The sequence below is a fragment of the Mirounga leonina genome, unplaced genomic scaffold (assembly GCF_011800145.1).
Source record: "Mirounga leonina isolate KUSES-001 unplaced genomic scaffold, KU_Mleo_1.0 Mir_92, whole genome shotgun sequence".
Taxonomy (NCBI): domain Eukaryota; kingdom Metazoa; phylum Chordata; class Mammalia; order Carnivora; family Phocidae; genus Mirounga; species Mirounga leonina.
In genome coordinates, this window is record NW_023270852.1 from 5,184,796 (window position 1) to 5,209,804 (window position 25,009).

General features: G+C 53.5%; 2 protein-coding genes across 4 annotated transcripts in view; both read right to left on the reverse strand.

The window, feature by feature from the left end:
* The window catches only part of MICALCL (MICAL C-terminal like), a 65,905-nt gene extending 63,812 nt beyond the window's left edge, over nt 1–2,093 (reverse strand). The window contains exon 1 of the mRNA XM_034995506.1: nt 2,056–2,093. Within this exon, the coding sequence (XP_034851397.1) occupies nt 2,056–2,065 (10 nt within the window). The 5' untranslated portion in view covers nt 2,066–2,093. The remainder of the gene's footprint in view (nt 1–2,055) is intronic.
* An 11,169-nt stretch (nt 2,094–13,262) lies between these two features.
* The window catches only part of MICAL2 (microtubule associated monooxygenase, calponin and LIM domain containing 2), a 137,478-nt gene continuing 125,731 nt past the window's right edge, over nt 13,263–25,009 (reverse strand). For 2 of the 3 annotated variants that reach the window (XM_034995503.1, XM_034995502.1), the window contains 3 exons: nt 20,875–21,061; nt 19,613–19,701; nt 13,263–18,382 (listed from right to left, as the gene is read on the reverse strand). In XM_034995503.1, the coding sequence (XP_034851394.1) occupies nt 17,984–18,382; nt 19,613–19,701; nt 20,875–21,061 (675 nt within the window). In that variant the 3' untranslated portion in view covers nt 13,263–17,983. Of the gene's footprint in view, nt 18,383–19,612; nt 19,702–20,874; nt 21,062–22,094; nt 22,203–25,009 lie in introns of all 3 variants that reach the window. The other variant, XM_034995505.1, reaches the window with a different exon arrangement.

Below are 25,009 nucleotides of genomic sequence, written 5' to 3' on the forward strand. Positions count from 1 at the left end.
GCAGAGAGTGGCTATTTGAGTTTCTGGCTCCAACCTTGCCTGAAGAGAGGACTACCCTTGGACTTCCCAGTCAGAGGAACTGAAGTATTTGCTATGTTACTTAAGCTAGCGTTGGGTTTCTGCCTCTTACAATGGACATGGTCCTGCCTACCTGAGGCCTAGAAGGCTGTGAGACCTGGGGCAGGGCCTTCCTTCTCTGGGCCTTGCTTTTTATCTCAGTGACTGCAGAGGGCACTCCAAGGCAGAGGTGCTCATGCTGACCTGTGTGTCAGAATCACCTGTGGGCTTTGCTAAAATGTATGTTCCCAGGCCCCCCCTTCCAGAGTCTGAAGGCTCCAGACTTCGTGAACTACCTGTCTGCACAGCAGTATCTGTTCTCATCCCTCACATTCTTCCCACACCTATTCCAGCCGTGTTTCTGATCCTCTTGTTGGAAAATCCTGAGGTCGCTTCTCCAGTTCCTCCATTCTTATCTGAAACAGTGAACCGCACCCTCCATCTTGAAACTTCTTCTCTCAGCTTCCCCAACTCAGCCTCTCTTGGTTTCTCTCCTTTCTGTGGGTTTTGCCAGCATCTTCTCTGCTTGCCCACTGAATGTTCAAATGCCCTGGGGCCCTCACCTAGGCTTAGCTCTATCTATGAGAAGATAGCCTCTTTTTTTTTTTTTTTTCCTGAAGAGAGATTCTTACTCCGTGGGTGATTCATCAGCTCCCTTGGCTTTCATAGCCTCTATGTGCTACTGGCCCCCAAATCACTGTTCCACTGCTTGGATGCCACTTCCTCAGTCTTCGCATGACTGTCCCTTCTTGTCAACAATTCTCAGCTTAAATGTCACCTCCTCTTGGAAGCTGTGGTTGATTGTTTGCAAAGAATGATGGCAATCATTCCCCTCCTGGAGCCACACCCTTTTTCAACGGACCTTTGCAGCTCCTCCCATAATGGTGGAGTCAATTTCCCCACCCCTTGAATCCAGGCTGGACTTGTGACCATCCAGACGTGATAGGAATAGCTGAAACCTCAAGAGACTTGGCATGATTGTGCTTTCTCATAGGACCATGTGAATAAGCACAGGCTGCCTGTTGGAGGATGAAGGATCCACGGCCCAATAGCCTCCTGGCACCCCAGCTGACAGTTAACGATGTTCTAGAAGCCCAAACACACACAGGAGCCCACTGAGACCAGAATAACTGCAGGACTGAGCCTGACTGAAATTGCTGGCCCACAGAATCTTGAGTAGAATAATGGTGCTTTGTTACTCAGCATGACGGTGAGAATAGATGACTGATACAAAGGCCTTTCCTGGCTACCGATCAAAAGTAGCTGACTAGTCACCCTCTATCATAGACTCCTATTTTATTTTACTACCTAGAACATAGGTGATATTTTTCCTGTTAACTATTTACTTGTTTGCTGACTGCCCACCCAGTTTGAATGAGAGGCCTGTGAGAGCAAGGCCTTTGTCTTGCGTTGGTCACTGCTATATCCTCAGAGTCTGGTACATACTGAGCAACTGGTCCCTCTTGCTGGTTGACCTCCTGGATGAATTCAGTGTCTGGGGGAGGCCTGGAGTCTGCACTCCTAATGACCACTCTGGGTGGTTCCAGTATGGGCAGGAAGGAGGGCAGCAGGGCTTCACCTCTCATGCCTTCTCCCGCCCCCAGCCCAGCCTCCCCATCACCATGCATCACTACCTTACATCTTACTGTCACAGTGACACCCACTCGGCACCCCTCGCTGCAGCCTACACCACAGCTGCCTTTCAGGGAGAAGACAGTGGGGCCAGAGCCTGTCCCTTCCCTGAGAAAACAGCAATTGCTAACACTTGCAGTGCTTATTATGTGCCGAATGTTGTTCTACATGCTTCGTATACATTAACTGTGAGATCCTTACGATTGTCTGTGAGACAGATATTACCACTGTCCCCATTCTACAGATGAGCATGTGGAGATACAGAGAGGTCACATGGTCAGTGAGTGGAGCGGAGACCAGTCCCTGAATGCTGTCACTCTTGTCCCATCCCTCTTCTGTCCCCATCCTGCAGCAGCCTGAGCATACCTGCTGTCATCACTGGTGACCAGGACACGCACAGCCATCATATCTTCTCCAACTACATTCTCCCCAGGGCTGATCCTCACTGAGGTCCACTCAGAGGGCAGGATAGAGGTGGCTTCACCTTCCATATCACTGGGCTCTGGCTCCAGGACACTCTTGGGCTTCTTGGAGGAGGTTGGCTCATCTGCTGGGAGGACAAGAGTATCTAGAGAGATGATGGGGATAAAGGGGCCCTGCAGGGTACCTGCTTCCCGTCCAGAAGCTTGGGCAGGCTGCTGGGGTAGGGGGTGGGCAGAGCAGCAGGCTTTGGGTCTACCTGGACACTCCAAGACTGACCTTCTCGTCCTCTGTTCCTACCACTTAGCCTACCAGATGCCCCAGGATTTAGAGCACTTCTGTGTACAGGGCATGAACACACATATCTCAGGTAGTCCCATAGGAGGGTCCTGAAATGTTCAGAGGGACCACCCAGGCCCATCAGCCTTTGGACTGCCATTGTCAAAATCACCATGTCCAACATACTGCTAAATCTGGTGGCAACTTCTCCATTCTTGTCTTGACACATCAGCAGCATTTGACCCAGCGGTTCATTCTCTCCTTCTAGAAACAGCTCTCCTCTCAGCTTCTAGGATAGCATAGCCTGGCTCCCTTCTCCTCACTGGCAGCTCTCCTTCCCTCTTTGTTTCTGTGCTGGGTATACCTTTTCCCCCTGATCTGGTAACACTGGAAGGCCCCGGGGCTGTCTTTGAATCTCTTCTCTCACTCATGCCCGTGATAATCTCATCTGGTCTCCTGGTTTCAAATAATCCTAGATAACAATGACTCACTCCTACATCTATATTTCAGACATTTCCCCTGAATCTAGACTTATATATCCTACTGTTTACTTGGCATCTCCACGTGGATGTCTAGCAGACACATTATCAAACTCATGTCCAAGTGGACCTCTTCAGCCCCACTGCTCCCCAACCCTGCTTCCCCCATAGCCCTCCCCATCTCGTTAAATGGCGACCTTGGCCTTCCAGCGGCTCGAGTCAAATGCTTTCATGGCATCCTTGACTTCTCTTGTTCTTTCATTCTTCACTCAAGTTATCAGCCAATCCTGCTTGCTCCCCCTTCAAAATAGGTCAGGAATCCAGTCACCTGTCACCACCTCCTCTGCTACTGCTCTGGCCCCAGTCACCATGATTATGGAAACATCCTCTGTGGGTTTCCCTTCTTTCCCTCTTGCCATGCTCCCCTCAGTCTTCTTAACACAGCCACCCAAGTACTACTGTTAAATATAAGTCAGATTGGGGCGCCTGGGTGGCTCAGATGGTTAAGCGTCTGCCTTCGGCTCGGGTCATGATCCCAAAGTCCTGGGATCAAGCCCCACATCGGGCTCCTGGCTCAGCGGGGAGCCTGCTTCTCCCTCTCCCTCTGCCTCTCTCCCTGCTCATGCTCTCTCTCTCTCTCTGTGTCTCAAATGAATAAATAAAATCTAAAAAAAATAAAAAATAAAATGCATAAATAAATAAATAAATATAAGTCAGATCATGCTCCTCCGCTCAACACCCTCTAGCAGCCCCCATGACCCCATCTCCCACTACTCATCTCCCACTACTGCCCCACTATGTGCTCTGACCACGTGGCCACCTCGCTGTCCCCCCATCTCAGCCCTATGTACTGCTCCTGCCTCTTCCTAGGAGATGCTATCCCTGGACAGCTTCCTGCAGGGCTCACTCACTCACCGCCTCAAGTCTCTGGTCAAATGGCACCTTCTCCATGAGGCCTACCCTGTCACCCTATTTTAACTGCAACCCGTGTCCTCAGCACTCTCTGTTCCTCTTTATTTTTATTCATAACACAACTTACCTTCTAATAAATTCTACAACTTTCTCTTTTGTTTATTATCTCTCTCTCATGACTAGAACATAAGCAGTGATTTGTGTCTGTTTCCTTTCTTGCTAGGATAGTACCTGGTAAGGAGTATATGTTCGAGGAATGCCTGTTGAATGAATCAATGAACGAGTAAGCAAAACAGGCCACCTGAGGCCCAGTTCCATTTTGGCCACGAACTAGCTGGGTGACCCCTTCTCTGGTCAGAGTGGGCCAGGCGTCCTTTCTCCTTTTGAAGGCTGACCCTTCACTTGCACTTGGCTCCCTCCTCACCAACCCCCCTCCAAGAATCATTACCTCCTCTTCCCTGTGCCACAGACTTCTTTGTCTACTGGACCTTTTCCATCAGTATTTGCATGTGCTGAAGCCTCTCCCATTTTAAGAAAACGATTTTTGACCCAATTCCCATGCCTGGCCCCTAGCCAACCCTTCTTCCTCTTCTCCCTCCTTCCCAGCCAATCATCTTGGAAGAGTTTGCTGCACTCACCTTCTCTACTTGTGTGCCTTCCATCACTCAACTCCTCAATCCCCTACAATCCTGCCTGTGTCTCCATGACTCCCATATCAACCCCCCCAAAGCCCCCGGCAGCCTCCTTATTGCTAAGTCCAATTCACAAGCTCTGAGGTCTTCCCGCAGCTGCTGCTGCCCTCCCCCGGCCCTGCTCTGGGGATCCGGTTCTCTCGCTGCCTCTCTGGCTGCATCTCAGCCAGCCAGTCTCCGAGCCAACCCCTAAATGCTGCGCTCTTCACACCTCCACCTCCCTATCTATATTTACCATCTAGGAAGATAACTCAAGAAATCTTTATTTGTACGTGAAATGCCTCATGTTTTTAAAAATATTGTATAGGTCAAACAAAACACATCTCCGGGCAGATACGGCCAGTGGGTGGCCAGCTTGCCACTCCGGACATACGTGCACGCTGGCTTGTGCGTGTGCATTTGCACACTTCTGCACTGGGGCGGCTGTGCGTGGGAGGCACTGGGGAGCAGGGGTGTAACTGGATGCTTGGCTATGTAGTAGTAGCTGTAATAAATAATATAATAATAATAGCAGCAGCTTACTTTTACCGAGCACTTTTATGGAGAACTGTTTTAAGTGTTTAATGCCTATTAAGTCTATTAAACTTCATAGAACCTTCTAGACAAGTATTATTATCCCCATTTTGCTGATGAAAAGACAGGTGCACAGAGAGGCTAAGACATCAGAGGACGGGGACCCGTCTGTATGGCTGCGAGCAGAACAGAACCATGGACGCCCATGTGTGTGACCTTTATTCTGGGAGTTTGGGCAGGCTTATGTTCCTGTTTTTCACCCCCGCTCCATAACAGAGCTGTGCGTTTTTTCTGTGACCTTGCAGTCCTTCCTGCTAGGGGTGGTAGGTATGCTTCCTTGCCCAACTGACATGGGACTTGGCTCTGACACTTGCTTTGCCCAGGGGAAAAGAGTGGATGGGACATGAGCAGTGGCTTGAAATGGCCTTGCCGTTTGGCCAGTCCACCCACACTCTTGCTAGTCTGCCATGAGAAGAGCTTGTCCCAGAGCGCTGCTGCCCCCGCAGCCTAGGTCCCTGACTGTGGGCACATGGAGCATATCTGAAGCCTTGCCTAGCCAATCCCATGGGAGCCCAGGCCACCCTTAGACCTGCAGCCTGAAGCAGAGCTCCTCAGCCAACCCCACAGACTCCCAAGCCAGTAAAATAGATGCCATGAGCCCCAGAAATTCGGGAGGCTTATCACACAGAATTACTGTAGCAGAGACTCGACTCTACCTGGCTTATACCTGAGTACAGGTGTGTGTGCCTGAGCGGGCTGCACAGAGACCTGTACAGTCAATAAATGCTACTTGGCCTCCTCTGACCCAGGCCTGTGCTGGGGATTTGGAGATGAATCAGCCATGCTCTGCCTTCAAGGGTCTCTCCCCGTCCCAGAGGGGAGATGAGGCAGCCTTATCAGGTAGACCATCTATGAGTAAGGCGAGACAAAGTAGAAGGGGAGGGAGATCTGAACAATGAACACTTTAGGTGGAAGGCACCATTTTAATGGGTTCAGGATGAGTAGGATCTGAACAGAGAAGGGAGAGATGGTGTTCCACGGGATGGACCTCTGCGAGCCAAAACAATGAGGGAAAGCACTGCCATCTGCATGGGAACAGACGCCACGTCCATGTGGCTGGAGGACAGGACAGTATATGAAAGAGGCCAGTGGGACATCATTCCATTGACATGGGACCAGAAAGGGCCCCGAAGGGCAAAGTGAAGAGTAGCACTGGAAGTCTGGAAGCTGAGGACTGGCATCGTCAGAGTGGCCTCATAGAAAGATCGCTCTGGTTGCCGAGTGCAAGGCGGACCAGAGGACCCACCAGGAGGGGAGAGGGAGACCAGGGAAAGGGCCATGAAAACCTGGAGGAGAACTAAAGGCTGAGCATGCGTGGCTGGAGAAGAGGGGAGCGAGGCTAGCGAGAGCAGCCTGGAGGGACAGGCAGTGGAGGGGAGCTGTGCTGGGCCGCGGTGGCACCACCTCCGGGACCAGCCCAAACCTGCGAGGGACACCCCGGGGGTCTGCTTGTATCCTCCCTCCTCCTAGAGAGTTTGGACCTGGCCAGCAGGGCCGAGGGGTGGAACGGGGCAAGGGCTCAGGCTGGAGGGGTGGGGACATGGCTGACTGATGAGCCCTCGGGACAGCAGGGTCAGGGCCAGCGTCTCTCACCGTGGAGCCCAGATATCAGTGGAGGGGCTGGGGGTGGGGGCAGGTAGAGACTTGGAAAAAAAGAAGGTGGGGCTTTCTCTGATCAACACCTTGCTGAGGTGAAAAAGCCCCAAAGGCGGACATCCTCTTCCCCTCCCTTCTGCCCCCCAAGGCCTGGGCCAAAGGCTACAGCTGGGTCTCTGGGGTCCAGTGCTATGCCCCGGAGGAAATCACTCCTCTCAAGCTTCTACTTCCAGACCCCTCTCTCATTCCCTGTCTGCGCGCACAGACCAGCAGCCCCGGTACAAGCGATGGAAGTAGTCTCGAGGTAACAACGAAAGCAACGGCAATGCATTATTGAGGCCTTTATCCATTTTCATCGTCTCTAACATCCCGAGAGCCTGAAAGGAGAGTGTTGTCATCTTCACTGCATGCGTGCGAGAACGTGGCACCCTGAGAATAACTCAGCCAGGGCCCCCAGTGAGTGAGCGAGCCGGACTGGCCGCCCCGGGACACAGCGGTTGTGTCAGTGGCCAGCCCCATGGGAGGGGCCAGCTGTGTTCACCTGCGCTGCCTCCCCCAGGCCTGTCTGCAGTTTGTCCGAGATTTCGCCTAAAGTTATCTATTCCCATAGGGAGAAGCCAGGTCTACAGCGGGGCTGGGGGATGAGAGGGGAGGAGGTGCACAGGGTGGGCAGGGAGAATGATCCAGCAGGTCCCTGGCCCCCTGGAGGGAAGCAGGTGTTCTCAGAGCTGAGCATTTCAGTCTCCTCCCAGTGCTCCCTGGTGAAAGAGGATACTCCAGAGGCAGAGCCAGGCGGTATCTGTCCTCACACGCCACCCCCAGACCCCTGCTACAGTATCAGCGTGAGGACCCTTGCCCTCGTTCTGTTGGTGAAATTGTTTCTGTTTTCTCTCCAAGTCTGGAGACCCTTCCACTCTGCCCCAGAACCCAGGGAGACAACAAAGCAACAAGTTCTCCTACGTATCGTTATTAAGTCCATTTTACAGATTAGGAAACTGAGGCTCATTTGTCCAAGGTCACACAGCTCCTAACTGCCAGAGCTACTTCTGGCTCCGGGCTTGGAAAAACTCCCTCTGCTGTCTTGCCCACTGTTCTCTCTGAGGAAACAAGTTTAAAAAGAGCAATGAAACTAAGTCTATCAGGATCCAGTCAGGAAAATAGAACTCAAGCCAGAAAGTTCCACAGAGGGAAGTTAGTACAGGAAACTCACAACGATGGGGTTGGATGAACCAAAAAGCCAAGTGCGGATCCGGAGACAGCCCAGAGATGAGCCAGAGCAGGAAGCCGCCGGCTGAAGGGACAGCGGGAGGAGCCGGTGAGTCCAGAGGCCAGGGCCACCAGGCAGGAGTGGGTTCCACGGGGAAGACCCAGCCACTGCCCGGGACGCAGAGACTCGGGGGAATACCCCGGCTTCTCCCTCATCCCGTCCTCCACCCTCCCACCAGTCAGACCGAACAGGAAGCAGGCGCCAGGGAACCTGGGAAATGTAGTTTGCAGGGATTATACTTTACTAGGGGGCAGAGCAGGGGGACAGCTGGGAGGGTATCTTGACAGCAAACAGGCAAATGTCCAGGATACTAAGCATAGAGCATACCCCCCACCCCCTTGCAAGGTGGACAGTGACGAGTGAGGGGACACTGACAGGCCCCCAGCAGGATGAGAGAGGGTCTCGGGAAAGGGCCTGTGTCAGGGGATGGCACAGCGCGTGTCCCTTTAAAAGATAAAGGAGGGGCACCTGGGTGGCTCAGATGGTTGGGCATCTGCCTTCGGCTCAGGTCACAATCCCAGGACCCTGGGATGGAGTCCTGCGTTGGGCTCCCTGCTGGGCGGGGAGCCTGCTTCTCCCTCTGCCTCTGCCCCCCCCTCTCTCTCTCTCTCTCATGAATAAATAAATAAAACATTTAAAAAAAAAAAATAAAAAAAATAAAAGATAAAGGAACAGGTACCTAACGGCTGCAGCTGCCACCCTGGGGCTTCTGAGAGTGACACCCCAGGGTGAACTGCCAGGAATGCCAGTTTCCAAGGGTCTTCAGGGAATGAGAAAATCGATGGGGAGCCCTGGGCCTCAGGCGGGGCTGTCCTGCCCTCCTGTACTCTTGCCAGACACCCCCAGGCTGAGTGTGTGAGCCTGTTCGGGTGCAGACGTGTGTACTCACAGGCCCACCCTCTGCTGCCCTGAACCAGGGTGAGCAGCACCACTCAAAGGGCCCTGCCTGGCCTCGGGAGCAGCCTCTATGCAGAGACCAGCTCAGGTCAACAAAAAGCCACCCGGGGAGGGAGGGGAGCTCAGCCCTCCCTGGCTGCAGGCCCCTCCCTCACGGCCTCAGCAGAGCTGGCCTGCTCCTGCCACAGAGCCCTCGGCTGGATGCAAGGCCAGAGAGCAGGGCAGGGCCGCTCACAGACAGGCCCCGAACCTGGTGTGAACACCCAGAGGAGCAGGGTCTCCTCCATCAGGGCCAAGAGGGGAGGGGGCACATGGTATCTTCCCGACAGCTCAGCGGGCCCTCAAACAGCCAGCTTTTTCTCCTTTTCTTTTGCAAACAGCAGCAGGTGTAGGGCCTTAGTCCTCGGACCCTGCCTCTCTTCTTGCCACAGACAGGTACTGTGTCAGGCCAGCTCTGGGCCTCCAACTTTGGGCACAGCCAGGACCTACACTCAAGTTTCTCTGAACGAGGTTGGGGGTGGAGAACTCTACGTTTCCGGGTAGGAACACCAACAGCAACCCAGGGAAGCAGGAAGGGAAGTAGGCTCGGGGCCCCCAGTACTTTACTCCTGCACACACCCCATGGCTAGGACAGCTGGTCACCCAGTGCTGAGCAGACGTCTGCTCCCAGCTCACGTCAGGGCAGATGGGGTTGGCAGGCACCACCACAGGGCTCTGACGGAGTCCTCACAGCCAGGGGATGCGCCAGGCCTGGCTGGGCTTCATGCAGGTGGCAGTAAGAGTAGAGAGACCTGAGCTTCTGGACACTTCTAGGCCCTGCAATATTGAGAGGTTGGCACCTTCTTCTGGGTGGTGGTGGTGGTAGGGTTAGCCCTGCTTCCTCGGTCCCCCTGCTGTCTGTACTCTCGTGGTCTCAGTTAGAGATACTTGCAGGAGGCCTAGACTCAGGAGGTCAAAGGCAAGTTGGGCCAACCATGTGCCATGGCAACAGAGTCTTCCCCACCCCACCTCTTGTCTCAAACCTGCCACCTGGATTCCTGTGTCAGGACAGAGGATGTGTGTGAGCCCGTGGCCTGGGCCTTGACACCCAAGGGGGTCACACTGGAACTGCTCTCTGTGGCCAGCCTCAGCCCTGCTCCCATGGGTCACCCAGGTCTGTGAAGATCGCACCGCTGGGAAGGCAAAATGCAAGTAAAATCGAGACTCCCCTCTCCCCATCAATCAAAGGGCTCTGTGGAGGCAGCCAGACACACAATGTCATACCTCTCCTCCAGGTTCTCCTTTCTGAGCCATGAGCTGATGCCAGCAAGACCTTCCTAAGCCCAAGACAGGCTCCACAGTCTGGCATCCAGGCCAGAAGTCAGGGCCTTTATTTATTCTATGAATGCTTATTGAGAGTCCACTATGTGTCAAGCACTGTTCTACCTGTGGGGATGATATGAATGTTCAAAAGAAACAAAGATGCCTGTCTTCGAGGAGCTTGTGTTCTACCAAGAGGGGAGACAAACAATACACATCCTCAGTAAGTGAATTACATAATATGGTCAGAGGTGTTAATGCTCTGAAAACCTGTGTAGGCAGGTAAGGGGGTCAGGACAGCTGGGGGGACAGATTGCAGTATTAAAGGCAGACCTCACTGGGAGGGAGACAGGGAACAAAGACCTGAATAAAGGGTGGGGCCAGCTACGTGGACACTAAAGAAGGGCGTTCTTGGCAGAGGGAAGAGCCATGCAAAGGCTCTAAGGGCATGCCTGGTGTTCAAGGAGGCCAATGCGGCTGGGACACAGCAGATGAGAGAGAGCGGGGAGACAGCAGGTCAGAATATCCAGACCATCCAGAGCCGTCTGAGTCTGCTATATGCATTGGCTTCTACTCTGAGTGAGCTGGGAAGCCATTGGAAAGTTCTGAGCAGAGGACAGATCTAAGTTCTGAAAGGATTACTCTAGCTGTTGCGTTGCAAATGGGTTGAAGGGAGCAAGGTAGCACCTGGGGGCCACGTAGGAGGCCCCTGCAGTAACTCCAGAAGAGAGGACAGTGGCTGAGGCTGGGGCAGTAGCATGGGGGTGGTGACATGTGGACAGGTTCTAGCTGTGCTTGGTTGGGATTCACTGATAGAGTGGGTGTGGGGCCAAGAGAAAGAGTTGTCAAGAATGACTCCAAGGCTTTGGACTGAGCAACGGGAAGGATGGAATTGCTGTTTCCTGAAACTATGAAGGCCAAGGGTAGAGCCTGTTTCAGGGGAAGATTAGGAGCAGGAGGTGGATACTTAGGTTGGAGCTTGGTAGAATCTGAGCACAGATGTCAAGTAGGCAGCCAGAGAAGAGCTAGAGCCCCCCTCCTTCTTTGCTGAGACTCAGGAATTCACTAAACCAAACCAAAGTCTTGCTGTCAGGTGGCAGAAAGAAAGGGGGACCCACGGCAGAGGCTGTGGTGTCTGAAGGGAGGTGACCAGTTACCTTCAAGAGGGCCGGGAGATCAGAAAAGGAGAGAAAAATAGATGGCGCCACCCAGTGTGAGTTGAGACTTCATGTAGTGGCCAACCCAAAATGTCCTGTGGGGTACGCTGATCTAGAATGATCTAGAATGCCCACGAAAGTCTTCCCTACTGTGCAAAACCAGGAAGGTGCCATCTAGAGCTCAGCAAGAGAGTTCTTGCTGCCCTGAGAGCCCTATCGGGCATGTTCCCCAATTCTACCTCCACAAAACGCTAAGTCAGAGGCATCCATTTCTAGAAGGGACTTGCCCAAGGCCACTGAGTCCATACACAGTGCTGGAGTCAAAGCTGGGTCTGTGGCCAGGTCCAGGACCTTCCCATGGCCAAGGCTCCTCTGAGAGCAGCGTCCGACTCCTGGTCAGGGCCTGGTGACGCTCTGTTCCTTGACAGCTAAAGATGCTGCTCTAGATCACCTCCTTTAATGTCAAGGTTCCCCTCAAGGTGTCCTCGAGGAGGTGAAGAGCTAACGAGGGCCTGCACATGAGGGGCTCGGCCCCATGCCCAGCACGGCGGTGGGGGGAGGGGGGACACGCTCGGTCAGTGACAGCCGGCCCCAGAGCCGTCCAAGCAGCAGTCACTTCTTTTCCTTATTTTAGGGATTAAAGAAAAAGCTGTAAAAGTGAACGAGTTATGGAAATAAAGGAGAACAGCCCCCTCACTCTGCATGACCCACTTACTCTACTTAATATTCAGGGTGCACAGAGATTGGTTTCTCCGGCTGGATTATTTCTTTAGGATAAGTTCCCTGGGGTAGCATTACTGCGCGAGAGGTCAGAACCCTTTTATGGGTCTTCATAACTGTTGCCATATTGCTTTCCAGAAAAGATTGTCACCATTTACTTTTTACCCAAGACTCTTTTTTTTTTTTTCTTACAATCTACTTCGCTTTTTCTTTACTGATTCAGTAGGTAGGAGATAATGAATTTAAATTCCCTCGAATGTAATTGTTATAAATGTTCGCTTTTTCTTTTTAGCATTTACTTGTTTAATTTGCTTCAGTGAGAAGTGTCTATTCATAGGCTTTGCACACTCATCATTGGGTCTGTAATCAACAAACATGAGCTGATCACTGACACGGTCAGGTGCCTGGGAACACCTCGTTTGCATGAACTGTTTCAGGCCATAGCAATGAACTTCTTTATGATCACATCTAATTTCCCCCGAGTCTGCCTGCCTACTCAATATTTCCATTTGTACTGTTATACATTAAGTTTTTAAAATGTATACTATCAGATTTGCATCATGTGAATCCTACGTTATTTTTTTCTGTCAGAGGTTTTAAAGTTTAGAAAGTTACAACCCCATGATCTAATCCATAGTTAATTCTATTTAATATTTAATTCTCTTATTCTACTTTTGAAAGTCTTTAACCACTGTTTCTGGATTAAAGAATATTCTACCAGACACTTATGTAGAATGTGACATGCAAAACAAAACAAAAACCCCACCCCAAACAAACAAAAAACTCATTTCAAATAGATATGGGAAAGCCCACCTCAGCAAAGTTAATTAAGCTTCTTTCCTGGAGGGTCCCTCAGAGACTTTTACCATGCCAATAAGTCTTGCAGATCTCCAAGGTTTTCCTATAAAGCATTTCTCAAACTTTGCGCCTATGGAGCTCCTCATTCGCGGAGCTCCTCATTCACAAAGCCCTTCTTGGAGCTAGTTTTCCCTTGCCACGCTTTGGAAAATGTTGCTTTAACACAACTTCAAATCAGAACATCAAAACAAAACTATAAGTTCCAATATGGTAATGAGGACTTTTGTCTATTTCACCCCTGCTATATTCCCAGCAAACCATAGACGCTCAGTAAATATTAGTTAAGTAAATAAATGAGTGTATGTACAAATAAAACAAATCGAACCCAGTGCACAACACCGAGATATGTTCTGAGACACAGGGAGGGGCAGGGACTTTGTGTGGTTCACTGCTGCATCCCTAGGAGCTGGAATATGTCTAGGGTATGGTGCGTGTTCAACAAATACTTGAACAGATGAATAAATAAAGGAATGAATCACTTGCCCAACTGAGCTCCTGACTTCAGTCCCTAACACCCTTCCTTTTATGGAAGAGAAAGACTATCTCACCTGGGTAAGAGTACATGACCCTAGGCAGCTCGGGAGGCAGTTCCAGGAGCCAGCAGGTAAGTGCAGAGGCCCAGGGCCTCAGAAATACCCCTCAGGGGAGGCTCATCCCAGCGTCAGAAGTCCAGCTACATCCAGCCTGGTGATGTCAGGCATCCCAACACAGGGAAGTTGAGGACCAGACTTCCTTGGCACTGTCCAGACTAGCCAAGCGAGACTCTGCATCCTTCCTGTAAGGGGAAGCCAGACTGGAATTGGGTCAGAGCCTGCCATGGTTCTGTCCTCCGAATGGCTCTGCAGGCAGAGCCTTGCAGCCTAAGACACTGAGTTGACTTGAGCCTTTGGGGGCAGGGGAGGCCTCTTAGGATCACAAATGGCTCTCCATCTGGATAAGCACACCTTCCGTGTTCGCTGCCATTCTGAAACCAACGTCTGGTCCTCTTACCTTTCACCTCCCACTCAGCTGGACCAGCATAAGGCCTGTGAGAGCAACCTTTGTTATGGAGGAACCTAAGTTAGTGAACGGTTCCTAAGGAAAGCTCTCCGACAGGTCCACGGTTTGGGTGGGGGTCGGGGGGGGAATGAGAACAGGAGCTGTTAGGACAGTCTGTTTCTCACAGCTCAGGTGACACTGACCCTCACCCAACTTTGCCCAGAATCTACACAGAAAAAGTACCATGAGTTTTCAAGAAAGAGACCCCAAAGCCTGGCCCAGGAGCATCGGTGACCTTTTCCAAATATTACCCCTGGGTAATATTTCCTTTCAGAGGTGCCCAGCACAGCCCCAGAGCGTCCCATGTCACCACGAGTGCAGGCCCCACCAGCAGTTTAGGGAAGACTGTTCCCCTAAACCAGCCCCCGTGTCTGAGGTTGGAGCAGCTTCCATGGCAAAGAAGAGAGGAAACAATGCGCTTTATAAAGAACCATATTTATTTTCATTTACAGCATCAAATACCATAAATAAAGCTAAACATCGTTTGCTGTGTGCAAAATACAGGGTCCCGTGTGGCACTGTAAAGGACTATTAGAGGTCGCAGACATGCGTTGCGAGGAGATGGGCGGGGGGGGGGCTAGCTCAAGAGAAGGCTGAGAAGGAAGGAGGGCCCTCTCTGGTTGACATTCTATAAAGGGAGGGAGACGCTGCAAGAGAAGACAAGACAAGAGCGATGACTTCGTACTGGCTAGACTCTGCACCAGTGCCGTGAGCAATGCAGCATGCAGGGCTGTGCAGACAGGCCGAGAGGTCAGCGTGGCTCTGGGCCACATGCAGGACAGACGCCACCTTCCGCCTGAGACCCCGAGGCCCGGCGCCCAGCAGCTCCACCGGCCTCGGCACGGCGCCCCCTCTCTAAAAGCACTTTGAACGTCTTGCTGCTCTAAGTAATGAGTCAGCGGGCACATGTCGTCTGAGCAGAGCCACGGGGGCATGGACACCAGGCCCGGGCTGAGCAGAGTCATGTCTCACAGCCACCGCTGGCCTGGGACAATGATTGCTCCGGTGGAAGCTTCTGCATCATCTGGGGCGTTATGAGCCAAGAACAGTAAGAAGAGCCACAGCAAAGCCCTTGTGTCTAAGGTAAAGGCTGTGGTAGAGAAAGGATTTGCCAGGAACCTTGTGATTGTGTGTTCAAAATACAAAGCATGGGTCAAGCCTCTGATGAAGGCTGGGAGCACGGTTTCTTTTTCAACCCTTCCTGAAAGAGTCACCCATGGTTTTGATCGATAATCTTTATACTAGAATCAATTTAAGAACGCTTTGTTTGCATGTACTTTTTCAGCGGCTACCAGATCAAAGTTCTTTTCCAAGGTGACAGAGCCCTCTCTAGTCTGCCATCTCACAGCTGGGGGAAGCGTCCCAGGAAGGGAAGTGGTTTCGCGAGGGGAAAGGTATGCATGCAGGCCGCACGGGGAGCCGCGGGGAGGCGGGGCATGCAGCCGGTGTAGACCTGGCGGCCGGCTCAGAGGTAAGTAGAGTCAAACATGGCTTTCGAGCGGAACACCACCCCACGTTGCTAAACCCCCATGCCATGGAATGAGTCTGTTAGTACGCAAGATGCTCGCAGTTAGCACAACCGGGACCGCGCTGGGGAGGACGGGGCACGGAGAGCACGTTAGGCGTTAGTACCTCTCTCTGAAAATTGGCAAGAAAACCAGTCACCTCCGAGCAGAAGTGCGTCAGCCAAGAAGTGGGTGTAGCACTGGAAGGCTGAAATGAACTGGTAGCCACAGTGTAAGGTTGGAAAGAGAGAGACAGAAAGGAGAATTTAGTTCGGGGCCAGGGCGGGGGTGGGGGGGGCAGGAAAAAAGACTGATAACACAAAAGGCACGGGAATTGAAGATGAGGCCACCATTGATAAAAGGGAAACTTCCCCGGACAAATCATTGCTTGCTTGGGACAGATGAACCTTGCTGGTAGTGACCGCCTACTCATCTGCAAGAGTGGATGCGTGTAGCTGGCCTAGGCCAACGCTCTTCCCTCAGAGCGACACGCGTCCTCAGGACCCCCTGCCCACCCACCCCGCTGATATCTCTTTTCCCCTGTTTTACTCCCGTGTCCCACACTCATTCTTGAGTATGCTGTGGAGGCCAAGAGGTGTCTGCCTCCTGGGATCCACCATGCGTTTAGGTTCTGCCCACCAGGAAGGTTCACAGCCTCAGAACATACAAACATCTCAGGCTTCTGACAGGCACACCCTGTCTCCCCAGAATAATTCAAACCAGTCTCTTTATGGCCATAAATGACATTCTCCGAGAGTCTAACTCTGGCTTCATGGAGCACTCCACAAAGCGTCTCAGCCCACCCTGAGCTGAAGACAGGAGCAGTGACATGGCTGTGCATGCGTTCACGTCATGACCTCAAAATTTCCTTTTAGAATCAAACATAGCATGAATCCAGGGCTCCTCCCACCATGCTGAATATTAAAATTGCAGCAAAAATTTGGAAAAACCCAGCGCAAGTCAACAGACTGAGAACGGTTCCAACGAGGACAGAGGTGCCAGTTCCCATGGGCTGGGCCACAGCCAGGCCCCTGCTTTCTCCAAGGACTTCAAGGAAGGGTTTGTAGAAATGCCTCTCCCCTTCGTCCTGCCCTATAGAAACTTGTCATCTCCACGCTCTCGAGCACCCTGGCTCCTAACGCACCCCGGGTTCCATCCTTCCTTAATCTAGAGGAGATCTCTAGGGTCACAAGTGCACACGGCCATCTCCAGCCTGGTGACTCTCGATATCCTGAGCATGTTGGAAGGCCTCTGCCTTGTTCAAGCAGACCCAGCAGCGGCACTCGTCCGGGCAGAGCAGGGTGCGGGGAGCGGAGGCCTCCCCAGGAAGCCCAGAGTGAAGAACACAGGTAGGCCCAAGGCCTGTTTTTGCCCTTAATAGGGCATATTTCTTTTGTATCAGTCAACAAACAGCTTCCACTCCCTGCCTCCCCTGCCAGTCAAGACACAGGAGGTCAGACACATTCCTTTGCTAGGACAGCGAGAAAACAAATGGTTTCTGGCTGCTCTGACCAAATATGCATGGCAGCCGAGGGGCTAAGCAGCCAGGATGTCTGTAAGCAGGGCTCCTCGGGCAGGTCACGCTTCCCAGAAATCCTATACCCTGAGGTGCTAACAAACGGCCTCAGTCCCATAGCAGGTGATACGAGAGGGCAGATTCTTCCCTCAGCCTGACCGTTATGGACCCTGAGTGGCCTTGGCTCAGTCTGCAGCCTGGGCTGAGGACCAGATCGGGGGCCCCGGGCGGGGGGGCGGGGCAGGGGGGCAGAGCTCCTCTCCTGCAATGCACCAGTTCGCCAGAGCTCCGCTCGGCCAGGGGCCACGGGGCCTTGCAGGCACTGCTTGTTCATGGGAAGGGACAGTGTATGTTTGTAGCAATCTGCAGGAAACCCCACGGTCATTTGGCTGGTGATGAGGGGAAAAACCTTTAAGCTACTAATTTTACATCTAAACAAGGGTGCAAAACAGGCCCCCTCCCTGTGGGAGGGCAGATCACAGCCAACTACATACTGCCGTGTGTCTCCATGTGGTTTAATTCTACTCTGATCTACTCTTTTCTTCTAAACTGCTGAGGCTTTCGTGGTGCCAAAACGCTGTCCCCTGTGGACAAGTGGCATCAGGGTACATACAGCAAAAGGCACTGGTCAGGAGGTGGCACACTCGCTTCTGTTTCTATAAAAAGCCCAAATCATTAGTGTCGCGGGCAGCGACCATGACCATGGACCGCACTGTGGAAGGGATTCGTGACACCAGTTACAAACTTCAAACCGTGTTTACAAAAAATGACACTCGTAGGGAAAAAAAATGCTTTCTCTTGGCTTATTAAAAGTTTCAAAAATTGAAATGTAAACCTAGAACTATGGCTCACTTTGGTATAAAAGAAGTACAAAGCTATAAAAAACATCCTTCATGTCGTCTGGCTCCGGCACCAGGAGCAGATGTCCACCCTGACGGAGTCAGGCGCGGGTGGCCAGTGTGCAACTCTTTGGCTTTGAGCGAATTGGCTAGAGAACGCTAGGCTTCCCGGCCAGAGCCTTGGCTAACTGCCAACACGCTTCCGTCTAAACTGGAAATGTGAGGGCGCTGTGGGGTGGTTGGCATTTCAGTGGAGCTTCACCGGGAAGCATCTGAGCACCCAGTTGCGGATGGTCTCCAAGGACTCCTCAGACTCCCGGTACATGGAAGCCAGGACCTCAGAGAACACCCAGAGGAGCGGCAGCCCGAGGCTCAGGAGCTCATACGTATAGCAGTAGTTATAAGCATTGTCCCTGAAATGAAGGCCGGCTGCTCGCAGGAGTCCCCGAATCCAGTTAAGCAGGCTCCGGGGAACGTGAAGCAGGCCCCCCGGCAGCACGAGGGGCCAGCTTAGTGCCTTCCTAAAGAAGGAATTGGTGATACCTGGAGGGCTGCCTTCGGGGGCACCAACAGCAGCAGCCGCGCAAGAACTTTCCACGGGAGCGTCCCGCCGAGGGGCCTCCGGCTCTTTCCACGGTCCCGCCTCCTGAGAGAGGGAGCAGAGGGAGGGCACTTAGTCCATGATTCTCACAGAGCGCCCCTCTGAGGAAGCCGACGGAGAGAGCCAACGCAGACGGACCGCGGCAGACCCTGCGTTTTGCAACCAGCACCCCCCCCCAATAATAGCCCCCGTGCACTGCTGAAGGGGGACTGAATATGGGCATCGCTTTTCTGGGGCCAACGTGACCACAGGGTTCACAGGCCTTCAAAACACACGTCCTTAAACAACAACAACAACAACGCACGTATGTCCTTTGACTCAGAAATCCTATTTCTAATGATCTGTCCTCAGGAAATCATTTGAAACAGGCACCAAGATGTGCATACAAAGATGCTGGCTGTGAAAATAGTCGTAAGGTAAAAAGAGGACACAGCATAAACATTCAGCAACATGGGACTTGTTAAATAAATTATTAATCATCTTTTATGGGCATCAAAAATGATGCTCCACAAGAATTTTTAATGTTACGGGGAACGGTTCTTGGTATAGTGCAGGTAAATAAAAAGAAGGACAGGAAAGTGTAATGATTGGATTCCAACTAGGTTAAAAGACATTCACATAGGGCAATGTCACAAAATGTTAGTTATGGGTTTCTCAGAATAGGGTGGTGATGATTTAACTTCCCTTCTTTACATACTTCATTTACCCATTTCTCTACATTAAGCCTCTATGACTCGTATAACCCGAAAAGAGCTGTATGGTGTGGGACCTTGCTGGAGGGGCTGGTTAATCAAGCGGCAGAGGAGGTGCGTGCTAAGAGCTGCCGGAAGGGACGCTATCACCAACCGTCCATACATTCAGCAGCCTGTCACTTTGTTGACATCCAAGAGACTGGGGAGGGGGGGAATGAGGGCAAGGTAGGCTCCCCAGGAGGCATCCCTGCATACAGCACTGTGGTCACGTGGGACCCAGGCGTGGCGGACGCCGTGGTTTCCACATGGCTGGGACTATAGGAAGGCCCTTCTCAGAAGAAGCGAGCACCACCGCTCTCCAGGCAGCCGGCCTCCAGAATGGGATAAACCTAGAGGCTGGCACGACAGGCTAAGGCAGAGAGACCCTCCACGCCGCACGCACAGTATGGACTCTCGGCTTTACCTGTGGGTCTCGGCCCCTCCAGGGCCGGAAATTCTGGCCTCACTTGGAGGGACATTTGAGAACGGTCTCCTACCCAGGGGCTGTCCCTGTTTCAACAGCACTTTCAGGAACAAAGCATACCTCTCTTTGTTGCTTCAATGCTGCTCGTCTCTTCCTTTGCTGGCTGTTGGTCTTACAGTGAATGAAATGAGGCTTGCAGAAAAACTTGCCTGTAAAGAGAAACATGTGCACACTTGCATGCATGGGTTTTCTCCTGTAAATTAGAGTCGCAGCAGATACAAGCCAGCGTCCGCCCCGTTTAGGTCAGGGAATGCCAATACTGGGAGTAAGCCCAGGAGGCCTCAAACCTGCTTTCTGTCACCTGTCTTAAAGAAGCCACACTCCGATGAGGTGGCAGGACCATTTGCTGCCTCAGAGGCAGACGGTAGCAATGGGGGGGGGGGGGGGGGGGATGCCGGGGATGGGGCTGAAGCCCTCGGATAATCCCTAAGCCAAATGGAGGCCAAGTCCCTTCCCGAGGCCAGCTGCCAGGCTGCAGGATGGACAGCACTGTTTCCAGTTCACAGTCGTTCCTGGGGCCCCTGGGGGTAGGAAAGGCTCAGAACAGATGGTAGCAGTGATGGGGAGGAAAAGACCCAGGTTAAGCCTGCCCTGGGTCCCTGGCCATGGCCCAGGACCACTGGGCACCTTCTGGAAAAGCCTTCTTCGTTCACTGTTACAACAGTAACCTCAAGAACAATGGTACAACTGGAAAAACTTATCCAGGACTCACAATAGAGCAGACACTACTCTGAATGCCTCCTGTGAATTAACTCACACGAACAACCTCACAACAACCTTACGAGCTAAGAACTATCATTATTCTCATTTTACAGATGACGTAACGGAGGGACCAAGAGGTTAGGTAACAGGCCCAAGGTTACGGGGCTCGTTAACGGTTCATTCCGGCAGGCTGCTTCTCAGAGGGGAGGTTGCTATTATGACCACTTTTGTAAGACACCCTTTGTAAATAAAAACATTAATACATCCTCATTTATCGAACCCTTGTTACAAGCCAGGTGTGGAACCACATGTGGTACTAGGTCGCCAGGTGTGATTTCCTCGCCCACACGGGGCCATGGAAGGTGGGGATGCTGGCGAGGACACGTATGTAAAGCATTCGGCACACAGTAGGTGCCGCTGCTGCTGGTATACAGCAGGCGCTCACCGCCTCCCCGGGCCCGCCGCAGGTGGCCTCTCTCTCCAGCAGGATCTCCCAGCTCCCAGAACAGCTCTCCCGGGGACGCCACAGTCCCTGGGAAGCGGTGGGGCGCCCCAGAGCCCCCCGAGGACAGAAGCCCGGACCGGAGACCCCGGCGCTGTCCCCGGCCGCTGGGAGTCACCTTCGTCGCTGTCGAAGGCGTAGGCGGCCAGGCGCAGGGTGGTGGCACAGACGCTGCAGCGGAAACACTCTCGGTGGAAGAAGTGGCCCTCTGCGCTCAGCCGCTCCATCACGTACACGCGCTTCTTGCAGAAGTGACAGGTGTCGCTGCCGCCCAGACTCAGGGGGAGCACCTTCCGCATGGATTCCTGGGGGGCACAGGGCGGCGGGAGAGAAGCGCCGCGCGTCAGGGCTGACCCCGCGTCTCGCGGTGCGAGGCCGAGACTCTTGGAAAATCCTGACCTCGATCATGGGGACCTCGTGGGCTCCTGTCTGCTGCCCGTGGCACCGCAGGCACAGCAGCTGAGACCAAGCGGTGGGACGATACGCCCCCAGCACAGACCCCAATGACCCCACCCCACACGGGCTCCCAGGCAGGCCAGCTGGCGACAGGGGAGGCCCAGGAGGGGCTCCTCCTGAGGCCGGCCGCTCCGGTTTGGGGGCGGGAGTGGCGTCTGTCTGTCTGACAGAGTGGGCATCCCTCACCAACATGCCTGCCCAGCGACGCTGGCCCCCTCCGGGCATCTGCCCACCTCTAGGGCGAGGTCCCCAAAAGAATGTTTTCCATGCCCCTGTCCCCCTGCAGTGACTTAGGCCAGGCAAGGAAAGCCTGTGGCAGCCAAACTGTTGAAGAGAACTGCAGGGAAGGGACAGGCTGTGTCCTCCAGCCCCCGGGGCTGCCAGGCAAATTCCTAAATGCAAGGGAGGAGGACGAGGGCAGGCAGCGGTGCGCTTGGGGGATTCTGGGGCTGCAGGGACATGTCAAAAGGAAAGCAAAAGAATTGTCCAGTCAAATGGCTGGTGACCGCAGCAGGCAGCCTTGTTTGGAGAAGGGAGGATTCAGAAGGAAGAGTATCTCTCTGTTACTGGATTCTCAGTCCAGTGCAAAAAGGCTACTTGGGCTGGATGCCAAATGCTGAGGGTAAGGGGTGGCCTGCCTGGCCTCTTCACTGAGCTCTCCAGACAGCAGGGGACAGGCTCTGCCTTGTGAAATGACCTATAGGGGAGCCGAGTGAGGTTTGTAGGTCAGAAAACGCAGCCCTCCCTCTAACCTCGGCACCGGTCTACCCCACTGTCACGCCTCCTGTCCACGAGAAGGGGGCCTCGCATGGACCAGGCCATCCTCCCTGGGAGACCAGAGTTGGTGTCTGCGGGTGAAGGCTGAGGGGTGTGCGTCCTTACCAGGTCTGGAGAGGTGGCCTGGGTCTTAGGTCTGTGATCATTCATGTACAGATTGACCAGGACTTCAGCTGCAGCCCCTATTCCGCTGGATACTTTCCCTACCGTCAGCTACCCAAGAGCAGAGGTAGAGGAGACAGAGACAAAGGTAGAGGCCAGTTAGCACTGAGAAGGAAAGCGCAAACAGGCTAGATGTGGGACAGGGTTCCACACCCACATGCAAACAGCGCCCGACGTCCCAGGAGAGGCAAAACCAGCCTGGAGTGGGCAGCGGGCACTCTGGAGATGGAGAGAAGGACAGAAATGGAACCCTGGGCCCCGGGGTGAGCCAGGTAACTTGTAGAACTAGCTCCGTTGGCATGTAAGGCCTTCAGGATTCGTCGAGTTTCCTGGTTCACAGATGGCGTAAATGAATCCCGGAGACAGGAAGGGAGCTATCCCAGGCCACTTAGCAAATATGTGCGAGATTCAGAGCTCTTCTCAGGTCTCCTGAGCCCCAGCCAGGTGCCCTCACACCCTAAGGAACCAGGACCTCACAGACAGACAGCTGAACGGCAGCCACCCTCCCATAGAGATCCCTCCTCTTTGGAGGGCTGTGAGATGCTGCTTCATCTGCTTCGTGAGAGGTACCCGCCCCCCTCTCCGCCCAGGACTGGGATGAAGGGTTGGACCCCAGCTCCACGATGAACCAGTTCTGAGACTGGGCACAAAACTCTCAACTTCTGAGCTCAGTTTCCTTGTTTAGTAGGATGGGGGAAATCGTGCCTGACGCATGGTTGTGTGGTAAGAACTGAGGGAAAGAATGGGTGTTCAAGTGCCTGGCGCTTGGCGGGGCTAGGCCAGGATGAGCTGGACTCCTCCCTCCCCGTCTCCCGAGTGCAGCCGGTCTCAGCCTGCCTTGCAGTCTCCACACTCCTGGGGTGCAATGGTGGTGTCTGACCTGAGTGCCCCCCAGACCTACAGAAGAAGTGACTAGAACGGGAGAGAGGAGGCAACAGGATGGTACTCCACCACGTGCTCCAGGCTGCAGTGCCCAGAGGCCCCAGGCTGATGCTGGCAAGTCAGCTCCGTGGGTGCCCTGGGCACCACTGCCTGGCAGGTCACAGGTGCCTATGCTCTGGAGGGCATGACGGCCACCGCCGACCTGTGAGTGCCCGGTTCCCCATCCATGTGTCTGGGAGCTGGGGCAGGGGTGGGGCTGACAGCCCACGCAGACATGGCACAATCACCCAGATGCCCCACAAATCCCACCTTGCTCCCCCTTTCCCACCAGCTATGAAAGCCACCCTGGGAACACTGCAGGCTCCTCTTCAGGGAGGCACATACCACAGGAAGGGATTCTGTAAGCAGCTTCTGGTCCCAGGATCCAGGAAGAAGGCAGGCTTCAGACCCTGCCCAGCCTCAGAATCTAGCTTCTGGGAGGTGCAGCCAGAGACAACAGTAGCATATAGGTGACGGGTGTGGGTAAAGGAACACCCTCAATCTAAACCCAGGACTGCTCCTGAGAGGCCACATCTAATCTGCTATGAAAGCCTCAGCTATAAAGCAGGAAGTTCGGGGGACGGCAAAGCGAATGGCAGCGGTCCCCCAGCTCCCGGCAGCAGAGCCCAGCCTCAGAAGCTGAGACCAGCCTCCTGGATTCCAGCAAGGGCACAGCTGCTGCAAGGTTGCTAGGCAGGCTGGGGAGAACGACAAGACCCAGGAGGCTTCTGCTCCCTTTCTCATTAAGAAAGCCCTCACACTCACAGCCACTTTGCAACAGTCCACCTGGACCACGTGCGGGGCTCTTGGGGACTGTAGCAGGCCATGGGCCTGCCAAGTAGGGGGTCTGAGCCCACGGCTCAGACAGAGGGGAGCCCCTCAGACTTTACAAAGCCTGTCCCTTCCCAGGAGCAGCGGCCCCGCCAGTTACCCCAGACCCACTTCACCTCCCGACCTGGCCCAGCCTAGGAGAGATTAGCCTTCTGCTTCCAAGCACACTCTCTGCCATTTACAGGATGTCATAAATAAATGCCCAGAACTTTGGCTCCTGTTTCTAAGAAAGGTTCAGGTGCACTGGCTCAGAACAACAAGCTATTGTTTGCCTGATGTTCCATCCCCCACCGGGAACCGCCCCCCTACCCCTGCCCACACACACACACAGGCCCCTCAGGAAGGGGTTGAAGAATACCAAGTACTTCTTGGGTTTATATCAAATCAAAGGGGGAGAGAAGACGGGGGTCAGATTTACCTCCCTGCCCACACTGCCCTTGTGTGGTTGTCTCCAGTGGCCCCATGTGTGAACTGGCTCTGAGGGGCCCTCCCAGAAAAACTCCATGGTGATGCCATGGTGCCCACGCGCAATTATCGCCTCCTTGAGTTAGCCGGAATCGAGACTATACTTTCCGAGGCTTTAAATACAAGTCCTTAATGGAACCTTATTAAGCACTTAGCTAATAAGCACTTTGTGCTGCTGAGCTTTTGTGCAATCCTGACTTAAGGAGCAATTACAGAAGCATGCCAAGGGCTAGAAGGTAGCTGGCAGGCATCACCAGACCCATCCGTGCACTCATGGGCCTGCTCAGTTGCCTGGCCAGGACAGGGCACTGTCAGGTCACCTGGCCATGTGATCTAGGATGAAGACAAGACCTGGTCTTTCAGAATGGGCCTGAAAGACTCCCTTCTCCCAGTTGCAGTCACAGCCCCAGCCCATTGCCATGGCTTTCCTAAGAATAACGAAAGCACCCTTAAGGAGAGCAGCACTGGGTCTCCCACACGCCCTTTCCAACCTGAGTCACCATTGGCCAACCAAGAGATGGACTGGACTTCCTAGAGAGGTCATAAGGAGACCCGGTGATGGAGAACTCACCTCAAGAGGTGAGGGGGGACCCCCCTGAAGCCCACCCCAAAGACCAGTGTGGAGGCAGACATTGCCCTGA